The sequence below is a fragment of the Chiloscyllium punctatum genome, chromosome 37, assembly GCF_047496795.1.
Source record: "Chiloscyllium punctatum isolate Juve2018m chromosome 37, sChiPun1.3, whole genome shotgun sequence".
Taxonomy (NCBI): Eukaryota; Metazoa; Chordata; class Chondrichthyes; order Orectolobiformes; family Hemiscylliidae; genus Chiloscyllium; species Chiloscyllium punctatum.
The window spans coordinates 22047965-22059993 of NC_092775.1; the positions used below are offsets into that span (position 1 = coordinate 22047965).

The window sequence follows — 12029 nt, forward strand, 5'->3', positions numbered from 1 at the left end:
TGTAGACGAACTATTCGGGGTGGTGTCTGGAAAATAAAAATGAACTTTCATCTGTACGATTCCCAACCTTAATCTTCATTCGTCTCTTTTTTAAAAAATCTCCCAACTCCGTTTTCTAATCCCCATGACCGTTTCTCACCCCGATTTCCATAGAATCGGGAGGACGGATGGTGGCATTATTAAAGCGTACCTCCCGTTAGCTGCTCTCAAAACCCCAGCAGAAGAAAATTACACTTCCGCCCAGAAGGGGTGAGCAGTGTTTGAAAAGATCTATTGGTGTCTTACCCACATTTGAGAGAAAGTAAACCGAGGGGGCTATCTATTTATTTCACAAGGCGGAAGGTAAACCCTTCATCACTCGCAGGATTTTCCCCTCGCTTCAATACGAAACCCATTCTAGGCACAGAAGCTGCTGGCCATTTACAAACCGTTTCGGGTTATCTCCTATCTTCCGCCAGAGGATTCTCCGTCAGTGTAAAACCAGCTACACCTCCCCAAACCTGGTGTCTTATTTCACATGAACCTCAGAATCTGGGAGACTCCCAAGTTCCGAACGCACCTTTGTGATCTCGGCAGAAACTTACAATAAGTCCGTTTGCCCAAAAGGCCAGCTCGCTGAGAGGCAGGGGGAAATTGTTCAGGTTGGCGGAATATCCAGATACCTCCTTCCCCCAGCCAGCGAACCCTCACCCCCCCGGTTCGAAGCCTGAGACACATGGATAGCACCGGTTCCCCCGGAATCCGCTTAAACCACGAAGCAAAAACATTTCGGAAACCAAAAATCCGAAACAAGATCTGATAAAGCAGACCGCGCTGTGGGGAATGTTTGAGAGGGATTTTACTAGCGCTTGGGAACTGGATACACACACGGGGAGCAGTGTCATTAGGGGTTCTGTGCTTAAACAAAGATACCCTTGCTTTGTTTTTACCCCGGGGAAGGTTCCCACATCAAACCCAAGATCAGATAGTCCGCAATTTCCAGATTGATTCCTCGTCTGGTGTAGCTGCCCCATCCAAGTCGGTTAGAGCGTGGAACCAATATAAATTCCAGCTCAGGGACTCTGCTTGGTCGCGCAGCGTCTGAGCTATTTGGTCGTTTGATCTGGAGCAGCTCCTCCGCTCAGTGCGTCACCTTCCGAGAAAGGTACTCGAGGGGCAACCGAGCTATAAAAGCCCCTGCTCCATTCGCCAGCAGCCCTGGCATCAGACTGAGCACTCATTCAGCTCCCGGATTGCAGCCCAGTCTCTCTCTCTCTCTCTCACACACACACACACACACTGAAAATGAGCCTTCAGTTAAACTCCACTTTGGAGAAGCACGGTGTCCTCCCGCCTGGATTTGGCAACAGAAATGTGAGCCAGGAGGAGCCAGGAGCCGGGGGCAGCGACTTGGACGTGAATACTGACATCTACTCCAAGGTGGTCATCACTCTGCTGTACCTCGGCCTCTTCTTCCTGGGCTCGATGGGAAACTCGATCACGATGCACACCCTGGTCAGGAAGAAGACTTTGCAGAACTTACAGAGCACCGTGCACTACCACCTGGCCAGCCTAGCTTTCTCGGACCTCCTCACCCTGCTACTGTGCATGCCCATCGAGCTCTACAACTTCATCTGGGTGCACCACCCCTGGGCTTTCGGAGACGCCGTCTGCCGGGGTTACTATTTCCTCCGGGACGCCTGTACCTACGCCACGGCGTTCAACATCGCCAGCCTGAGTATCGAGCGCTACCTGGCTATCTGTCACCCGTTCAAAGCCAAGACCCTGATGTCCACCAGCCGGACCAAGAAGCTCATCTCCATGATCTGGCTGCTCTCATTCCTGCTGGCCATTCCGATGATATGCACCATGGGTGAAAAATACGCCACCAACGTCCCAGACCCAAATGATTTGATCTGTACCACTATTGTGGAGGAATCGACTGTCAAAACAGTCATCCAGGTGAGCAGCTGGTAGTGTACACGCCTGCACTGACCGCCAGTATCACTCAGAGCAATCCAGTTGAACTCATACCCAGGCCAAGAATAGATTGTCCCTGTGATCTTTCCCCTTTCCCTACTTTGGCGTTGGTTTCCGAATTGTCTTTCTTTGATGATTAGTGATTTCCTTAGACACGTCTATCGAAAGCAGGAGTTATTCCAGCTTTCAACGTGGTCCTGATGATAGATCACTCGACCTAAAACATTAACTCAATTTCTATACAAATGCTGCTTGACCGACTGAGTTTTACCAGAATTTTATAACAAAATCAAATGTCCAGGATCTGCAGTACTTTGTTGCAATTATATAGTCGCAATTTAGTATTGAAAAGTTGAATTGTCTGATACTTTGAATTAGTTAACTTCAAAGAGAAAGGAATAGATGGTTTTTTTTTGCCATGATTTAACCCTATTTCTGACTGTTATCTTTAAAATGAATCAACATTTGTTTCCTATACTCAGTAACAGGAATAAACCATAGCTTACAGAGTAATTCTTAATAAAGTAATTATGTGCCTTTGCAAAGTATGCATCAGAATATAAATCCTTACATTTCTACCAGAGAATCTTTCATAAAAGTGTATTCATAAATTATGCTAATTTTGTAGTGATTACTTCAAGATCTTTTATTGGAATCAAATGTTTAACTAACAGAGCTTGCTGAATCAACCTCTCTTCAGGAATACAATCTACACAGCTAATTATGAAAACTTGTGAAAAGCATGAGTATGAGAGGTTACATGAATAACTGAACAGTTTGTTCTATTATGCCTTTCCAGCATGTTGGTCTTTGATGTTTGTTGTTTCAACATGAAGTGGAATGAACAGCATTCTACAAAGGGCAGACAATCACTCAACTAGATTACTGCCTGTTGAGGATGTAAAGTAAAAACTACCCCAAAGAGTGCAGTTTCCCTGACAATAATATGAAATGGAGAAGTTAACGGCTTTGACAATCTGTTTGAAAGTAGTCACATATTTCTCATTGCCAAGAATTCCAAAGGCTATCCTTTCCATTTTTATTTCTGGAGTTTCTCTTTTTTGCTGGTTACATGGACACAGAATTCCTTTCTTCCTTATACCTTTCTCATATTCATGTCAGGTACATCGAGATAGATGAGCACTTTTGCAGTACACAATTGCATGTGAACATCAAAATCCTAAATTTAATTTAGGGTGGCTCAGTGGCTCAGTGGATAGCACTGCTGCCTCACAGCATGTTCAATTCCAGCCTCAGGTGACTGTCTGTGCGGAGTTTGCACATTCTCCCTGTGTCTGCGTGGGTGTGCTCTAGTTTCCTCCTGCAGTCCAAAGATGTGCAGGGTAGGTGAATTGGTCTTGCTAAATTGCCCATAGTGTTAGGTGCATTAGTCAGAGGGGAAATGGGTCTGGGTGGGTTACTCTTCAGAAGGTCGGTGTGGACTGGTTGAGCCAAAGGGCCTGTTTCCACACTGTAGGGAATTTACTCTAATTTTGTGTAGAGCTTTTATTCTGTGGAACAAAGAAGGCAAATGGAACAGATGCTGCACTTTTATTAAATGGATGCTGCCCAAAATTCAGTAGTTCCATTTAACTGTTTGTTTTAAACATCTCTTTATCAAGTTGCTTGCGCAGTGCACATGAATCTGTGCTGAAGTAGACCATTTAGTCATGCCTCCTGTAATATTGCCAGCTTGCTGCTTGTAGGGGATTACACTTGGCTGGTGGGTAAGCAGACAGCTGACATTCACCACGTGTGTAGGTTGGCCATGGCATTTTGAGAAGACACACGATGTCACTATGGAGAAAGCTGAGATGTTTTGTGCATGATGTGATGATGTACTCACCAAGATGTGGAAGGGATGAAAATGTAATGTCCATTGTTCAAGCACTCTCAGGTTCTTTAATGTGCAAAGTGATATTGGTAATGCGTGTGTACCCTTGTGGTACAAAAACGCCAGATGTCGCTTTAATAAATGACACAGCCAACATCTATCAGAAATATGCACAGAAGATAAATCATGGTATTAGTCAAAGTGCAATGCTGATTTGGCACCAGAGCTGCCATTTTCCAGATTGTGCTCTCAAAGTCTCATTCTGATGTGTTCATTTGGTATTGTGAAACCTCCATCCCCACCAGCATTATCTAAAGTGATCAGGATTATAAGAACAAAGAAAATGTACAGCCCAGGAACATGCTCTTCGGCCCTCCAAGCCTGAGCCGATCCAAATCCACTATCTAAACCAATTCCTAAGCATCTATATCCCTCTGCTCCCCACCTACTCATACATCTGTCCAGACACACCTTAAATGAATCTACCATGTCTGCCTCTACTACTTCTGCTGGCAATGCATTCCAGGCACCTACCACCCTCTGTGTAAAGTAGTTTCCATTTGTATGCCCCTTAAACTTTTCACCTCTCACCTTGAATGCCGGACCTCTCGTTATTGAATCCCTCACCCTGAGAAAAAGCTTATCTCTATCCACCCTGTCCATACCCTTCATGATTTTGTAAACCTTAATCAAGTCCCCCTCAACCTCCTTTTTTCTAATGAAAACAGTCCTAACCTACCCAACCTTTCTAAATGCGGCTGAATCAAAGTCTTGTACCATTTTAACATGACCTGCCAGCTCTTATACTCAATATCCCGTCCGATGAAGGCAAGCCTACCAAATGCCTTCTTGATCACTCTATCCACCTGTGCAGCCATCTTCAGGGTACAATGGACCTGAACTCTGAGATCTCTCTTTGCTCATCAACTTTACCCAAGGCTCTTCCGTTTACAGTATAGTTCGCTCTAGAACTAGATTTACCAAAATGCATCACCTCACATTTACCTGGATTGAACTCCATCTGCCACTTCTCCACCCAACTCTCCAGTCTATCTATATTCTCCTGTATTCTTTGACAGTCCCCTATGCTTTCTGCTACTCCACCAACCTTCTTGTCATCTGCAAACTTACTGGTCAGACCAGCAATGCCCTCTTCCAGATCATTTATGTATAATACAAACAACAATGGCACCAGCACTGATCACTGTGGAACACCACTGGTCACCTTTCTACATTTTGAGAAACTCCCAACTACTACTGTCTGTCTCCTGTTGCTCAACCAGTTCTTTATCCACCTAGCTAGGACACCACTTTCTCCACTTTCTCCACCACTTAGAAAGTGACTTCACTTTCTCTATTAGTTTACCTTGGAGAACCTTATCAAACGTCTTACTAAAGTCCATGTACATGACATCTACAGCCCTTCATTCATCTTCCAACTTAGTCACTTGCTCAAAGACCTCTATTAAGTTGGTAAGGCATGATCTCTCCCGCACAAAACCATGTTGCCTATCACTGATAAGCCTATTCTTTTCCAAATATAAATAGATTTTATCCTTACTACCTACTCGGCAACTCTCCCACCACTGACGTCAGGCTCACTGGGTTATAGTTACCTGGAATATCCCTACTACCCTTCTTGTACAGAGGGACAACATTAGCAACCCTCCAGTCCTCCGGCACTTCAGCTGTGGTTAAGGATGCTACAAGGATATCTGTCAGGGCCCCAACTATTTCCTTTCTTACCTCCTTCAGCAACCTGGGATAATTCCTATCAGGTCCTGGGGATTTATCCACCTTAATATCCTTTAGCCTACCCAACACATCCTCCCTCCTTATGTCAACGTGACCTAGAGTAAACAAACTTCAATCTCTAATCTCAACATTCATCACATCCCTCTCCTCAGTGAACACAAGTAATCATTGAGAATCTCACCCATTTTCTCAGGTTCGACACACAACTTTCCTTCCTTATCCTTTAGTGGACCAACTCTTTCTCTAGTTACCCCTTGCTTCTTATATATGCATAACATGCCTTGGGATTCTCCTTAATTCTGCTCACTAAAATTATTTCATGACCCCTTTAGCCCATTTGATTCCGCGCTTATGATTGGTCCTACTTTCCTGATATTGCGCCAAGGCCTGTTCTGTTCTTAGCTGCTTGGACCTTATATACACTTCCCTTTTCCTCTTGGCTAGTCGCACGATTTTGCCTGTCATCCACGGTTCACGAATCCTGCCTTTCCTATTCCTTGTTTTCAAAGGGACATCCTATCCTTCACTACCTTCAAACTATCTTTGAAAGTCTCCCACATATCAAATGTGGACTTCCCTTCCAATAGCTGTTCCCAATCCATATTTCCCAGCTCCTGCCTAATTTTGATATCATTAGCCTTGGCCCAGTTTAGTACTCTTCCCTTAGGACCACTCTCGTCTTTGTTTATGAGTATTCTAAGACTTACAGAATTGTGGTCACTAATCCCAAAGAAATCCCCCACTGCAACTTCTACCACCTGGCCTGGCTCATTCCCTAACACCAGGTCCAATTTGACTCCTTCCCTCGTTGGACTATTGACGTACTGCTCTTGAAAACTTTCCTGGACTCTCCTTACAAATTCTGCCCATCCAGACCTCTGACACTAAGTCTATCCCAGTCAATGTTGGGAAAATTAAAATCTCTCATCACCACCACCCTGTTGCCTCTACATCTTTCCATAATCTGTTTACCTATTTGTTCTTCTACCTCACACTCACTGTTGGGAGGCCTGTAATACAGCCCCAACAATGTAACTGCACCCTTCTTATTTCTCAGCTCTACCCACAATGCCTCACGCTCAAGCTCTCCATAGTGTCCTCCTTTAGCACAGCCGTGATATCATCCCTGACCAGCAATACAATTCCTCCCGGTTTACTTCCCTCCCTGTCCTGTCTGAAGCATCTATATCCTGGAACATTGAGTTGCCAATCATGCCCTTCCTTCAACCAACTCTCTGTGATCGCAATAATGTCATACTCCCAGGCACCAATCTAAGCCCTAAGTTCATCTGCATCTTGCTGAGATATTTGTATCATCGATAGTCACAGGTGAGGTGCCAGAAGACTGGAGGTTGGCAAACATGGTGCTACTGTTTAAGAAGGGCGGTAAGAACAAGCCAGGGAAATATAGACCGGTGAGCTTGACCTTGGTGGTGGGCAAGCTGCTGGAGGGAATCCTGAGGGACAGGATGTACATGTATTTGGAAAGGCAAAGACTGATTAGGGATAGTCAACATGGCTTTGTGTGTGGGAAATCATGTCTCACAAACTTGATTGAGATTTTTGAGGAAGTAACAAAGAAGATTGAGGGCAGAGTAGTAACTGTGATCTATATGGACTTCAGTAAGGTGTTCGACAAGGTTCCCCGTGGGAGACTGATTAGCAAGTTTAGATCTCGTGGATTACAGGGAGAACTAGCGATTTGGATACAAAACTGGCTCAAAGGTAGAAGACAGAGGGTGGTGGTAGAGGGTTGCTTTTCAGACTGGAGGCCTGAGACCAGTGGAGTGCCACAAGGATCGGTGCTGGGTCCTCTATGTTTTGTCATTTATAAATTATTTGGATATGAGCATAAGAGGTATAGTTAGTAAGTTTGCAGATGACACCAAAATTGGAGGTGTAGTGGACAGTGAAGAGGGTTACCTCAGATTACAACAGGATCTGGACCAGATGGGCCAATGGGCTGAGAAGAGGCAGATGGAGTTTAATTCAGATAAATGCGAGGTGCTGCATTTTAGGAAAGTAAATCTTAGCAGGACTTATACACTTAATGGTAAGGTCCTAGGGAGTGTTGCTGAACAAAGAGACCTTGCAGTGCAGATTCATAGCTCCTTGAAAATGGAATTGCAGGTAGATAGGACAGTGAAGAAGCATTTGGTATGCTTTCCTTTATTGGTCAGAGTATTGAATACAGGAGTTGGGAGGTCATGTTGCGGCTGTACAGGACATTGGTTAGGCCACTGTTGGAATATTGCATGCAATTCTGGTCTCCTTCCTATCGGAAAGATGTTGTGAAACATGAAAGGGTTCAGAAAGGATTTACAAGGATGTTGCCGGGGTTGGAGGATCTGAGCTACAGGGAGAGGCTGAACAGGCTGGGACTGTTTTTCCTGGACTGTCAGAGGCTGAGGGGGGACCTTATAGAGGTTTACAAAATTATGAGTGGCATGGATAGGATAAATAGGCAAAGTCTTTTCCCTGGGATTGGGGAGTCCAGAACTAGAGGGCATAGGTTTAGGGTGAGAGCGGAAAGATATAAAAGAGACCTAAGGGCAGCTTATTCACGCAGAGGGTGGTACATGTATGGAATGAGCTGCCAGAGGATGTGGTGGAGGCTGGTACAATTGCAACATTTAAGAGGCATTTGGATGGGTATATGAATAGGAAGGGTTTGGAGGGATATGAGCCGGGTGCTGGCAAGTGGGACTAGATTGGATTGGGATATTTGGTCGGCATGGACGGGTTGGACCAAAGGGTCTGTTTCAGTGCTGTACATCTCTATGACTCTATTCACTATACTCCTTGCATTAAAATTATATGCACTTCAGGCCATTACTTCTATTGTTTTCATCTGCTCTCTGCCTACTCTTCCTCTTGGTAATACTAACTTCATGATCCTTACAGACTCCATCTGTTTCCATCTCACTATCTACTAGTCTTCTCCTCTGATTCCCAGCCCCCTGCCACATTAGTTTAAACCTCCCCAACAGCAGTAGCAAAAATTTCCCCAAGGACATTCATTCCAGTCTGGTTAGTCCCAACTTCCCCAGTACCTGAACCCCTCCCTTATACACCTTCCTTCAAGCCACGTGTTCATCCTGTCTATTCATTCATTTTTACACTGGCTAGCATGTGGCACTAGTAGCGATCCTGAGATCACTACCTTTGAGATCCTCCTCTTTAACTTCTCTCCTAGCTCCCTGACTTTAGCTTTCAGGACCCCATCAAGGTTTTTACTATGTGCACCACGACAACTGGCTGTTCACCCTCCCCTTTCAGAATGCTCTGCAGCCGATCGGTGACATCCCTGACTCGAGTACCTGGGAGGCAAAATTCCATCCGGGAGTCACATTTTTGACCACAGAACCACCTATCTACTCCCATTACAACAGAATCCCCTATGACTATCCCCTACGAGTCTTTTTCCTGCCTTTCTGAACAGCAGTGCCTACCACGGTGCCATGGTCCTGGCAACTGCTGCCTTCCCCTGGTGAGCCGTCTCCCCCAACAGAAGGGTTTGGAGGGAGATGACCACAGGGGACACTTGCACTGCCTTCCTACTCTTTCTCTGCCTTTTGGTCATCCATTCACTGTTTCCCTCAGCCATCCTAACCTGCGGTGTGACCAATTCACTAAATGTGCTATCCACGACCTCCTCAGCATCACGGATGCTCCACAGTGAGTCCATCTGCAGCTCCAGAGCTGTCATGCTGCAGCTGGACACACTCCTTGTAAGTGTAAGAGTCAGGGATGTCAGCCACGTCCCTGAGCTCCCACATCAAGCAAGAGGCACAAGCCATGGGTCTGAGGTCCCCTGCTATTGTAAGCCTTAGCTTTACATCATCTAATGAAAACCAAACAATGCACTTAAATATATGAAAGAAAAGAAAAAAAACTTACCTTACAGAGTCCTTTTCTTCTGGTTTGAGGAGGGTGGGGGAGGGAGACACTACACATGTAGTATCTCAGGTTTAGCCACTGCCCAAATATATACTAAGTCCTTACCTTCCAGACAACCTCCTGGTCTCCATCATCACCTCTGCTCTGTCTCCCGTTGCTCCCGGACAAGAAAAAGGATTAACTAAAGGGTTTAACAACCACTGACATGCTTGTTGCTGGATTTTGGCAGTTGCTGCAATTCTGTATTCTTTGGATGCATAATGATATTTGTTAAAAGTCTGGCTGTTGCTGAAGAACTCTTCTGATGATATAAATATTGGTGTTTAAATAGTTGTGTACTCATCAGTTGCTCAAGATATGGATATACTACTAAGTCACTCTTAGAGTTGATCTTAGTTTCTAAATTACAAAATTGGGCATCAAGTATCTTGTTTATTGTAATCACAAAAATGCTGACACAGTTCCTGGGGACAATATTATGAGAAACTGTTGTATGTTATTGAAAGGGATTTGTTTATCCAAAGCCTTCCACAGTGCCACAGAGACCTGACATTTCAGTTAGTGGAAGATCAAAGTCTGTACACGAAATTGTGCATTACAAAAACTCTTTGTCAACTAATGTCTTGAAAGAAGATTTGGCCCTAGTCTTTCAGCCACGTGTAACATCAAATCTATCATCCTTCCAACACGTTGCCTGTTTTTTCTATGATTCCAATAGTCTGTTCTCAACCAGTCTTCTGAACAACATCACCCTCTGTGTAAAGAAAAACTCGATGACTTTCGCTGTAAAATTGGCCTCAATGGTCTACATTTTCTTTTCCCGTTGCTTAAGTGATTCTGAAAATATTGGTCTGCAGATTTCCCTGTCCTGTACATAAGGTACATATTAAATACTTTACATATCTCTTGTGTGTTTCCTGAAGCAAGAAAACTCCATTTTGTCATTACTCTTTATAACTCATCACTGTACCACAGGGGATCAATCTTATTGTTGTTCTGCATACTACCTTTAAAGTCTGTGCTCTCCTGATGCCATGGTAACCAGAACAGGACAGAATAGTTCAGGTATAGCTTTGTACAGCCTTCAGTATGACATGTGGGGACATTTGAACTAAGCAAATTGTAATTGACTAGACACTGTATCTTAAAGCTGTTAAAAGTTTTAATTCCTGAAGAATGAATAATTTTGGCATAATGAATTCCTTGAAAGTTCATCTCCAAAACATATTTTGATAAAAATCAATTTGTTGATGTAACTTGCCTGATTATATAGTGGTACTCAACCTAATGGCAAAAGAGGAGTAGCCTTGGTAATAAAAAATGTGATTAGAACCTGGGTGCAAAAGGGCCCAGAAGATCACGAGGTGGAATCAGAATGAGATAAATTGGAAATAGCAAAGGCAAAAAAAAAAATCACTGATGGGACTAATTTATGGCCCCCTTACAAAACATATAATGTTGGACAGAGTTTCAGTTTGGTATATTAATTGCTGCTTAGAAATGTTTGATCTCTATTGATTTTATTTTGTTTGCTACAATAAAAGTTTTAATATAAAATCTTGTCATCTGATTATTTTCATTAGTCATTGAAAAATTCTTCCCTTTTAAAATTATAATCGATCTCTATAGGGAATGTGACATAACATTTAAGATGGTTATATTACAAGACTGTAACCCGAAAGGAAAGCTCATCTGATATCATGAACAGTGATAATACCATTTGCATCCAATCTAATATATATGACACTCAGGTTCCTTTTAAAGATAGTTATTCTTTGTAGCAATGCATTTTATATTCATCTTGGCTGTTGTGCTATACTGCAAGTTGTAGTATCATTTGTGCAGAGGAAGCTCTTGTTTTTAAATATCATTGCAGGGAGACATTTGAAAGTAATATAGAAAAATAGGATGTATGTTGTAAATCTGAAATAAAAACAAACTGCTGAAAATACTCAGCAGGTCAGCCAGCTTCTATGCTGGAAGAAACAGCAAAACAGCTTATGTTTCTGTTCAATGACCTTTTGTCAGAACTTGAAAAGTTTGGAGATGTAATGGGATTCACAAAGTACAGAGGTGGGAAAAGGAAAAGGACAAAACATAAAGAGAGAGTCTGTTATAAAGTAGAAAGCATGAGAGATTAAATGACAAAATGGATGATAACAAATTTCAATAGGTCTGCCTACAAGGGGGAGGTAAATGGAACTTCTTCATAAAATGTAAACTTCAAGGTTCACTTACACATAAGCATCTCATTAACAGATCAACAATTTCTGTGTGTGGATATTAGTTCTCAGTTTGTCAATTTTTATTTTAGACTGCTGCTGTTTCTGCACTGATCATGCATGTTTGATGTACCAATTTAATTCCGTTACCAATTTATACTTCTTAAACTTCTGAGTTTTCCAGAAACAGTGCCAGTAACCTGGGTTCAATTCCTGCCTCAGGCAACTGTCTGCGGAGTTTGCACATTCTCCCCGTGTCTGCGTGGGTTTCCTCCGGGTGTTCTGGTTTCCTCCCACAATCCAAAAATGTGCACGTTAGGTGAATTGGCCATGCTAAATTGCCCATAATGTTAGGTGAA

The 12029-nt window shown here is 43.3% G+C and overlaps 1 protein-coding gene across 3 annotated transcripts in view; it reads left to right on the forward strand.

Annotated features, from left to right (window-relative positions):
• The first annotated feature begins 1089 nt into the window (after positions 1-1089).
• The window catches only part of ntsr1 (neurotensin receptor 1 (high affinity)), a 132216-nt gene continuing 121276 nt past the window's right edge, over positions 1090-12029 (forward strand). For all 3 annotated transcript variants that reach the window (XM_072556440.1, XM_072556441.1, XM_072556439.1), the window contains exon 1: positions 1090-1941. In XM_072556440.1, the coding sequence (XP_072412541.1) occupies positions 1285-1941 (657 nt within the window). In that variant the 5' untranslated portion in view covers positions 1090-1284. The remainder of the gene's footprint in view (positions 1942-12029) is intronic.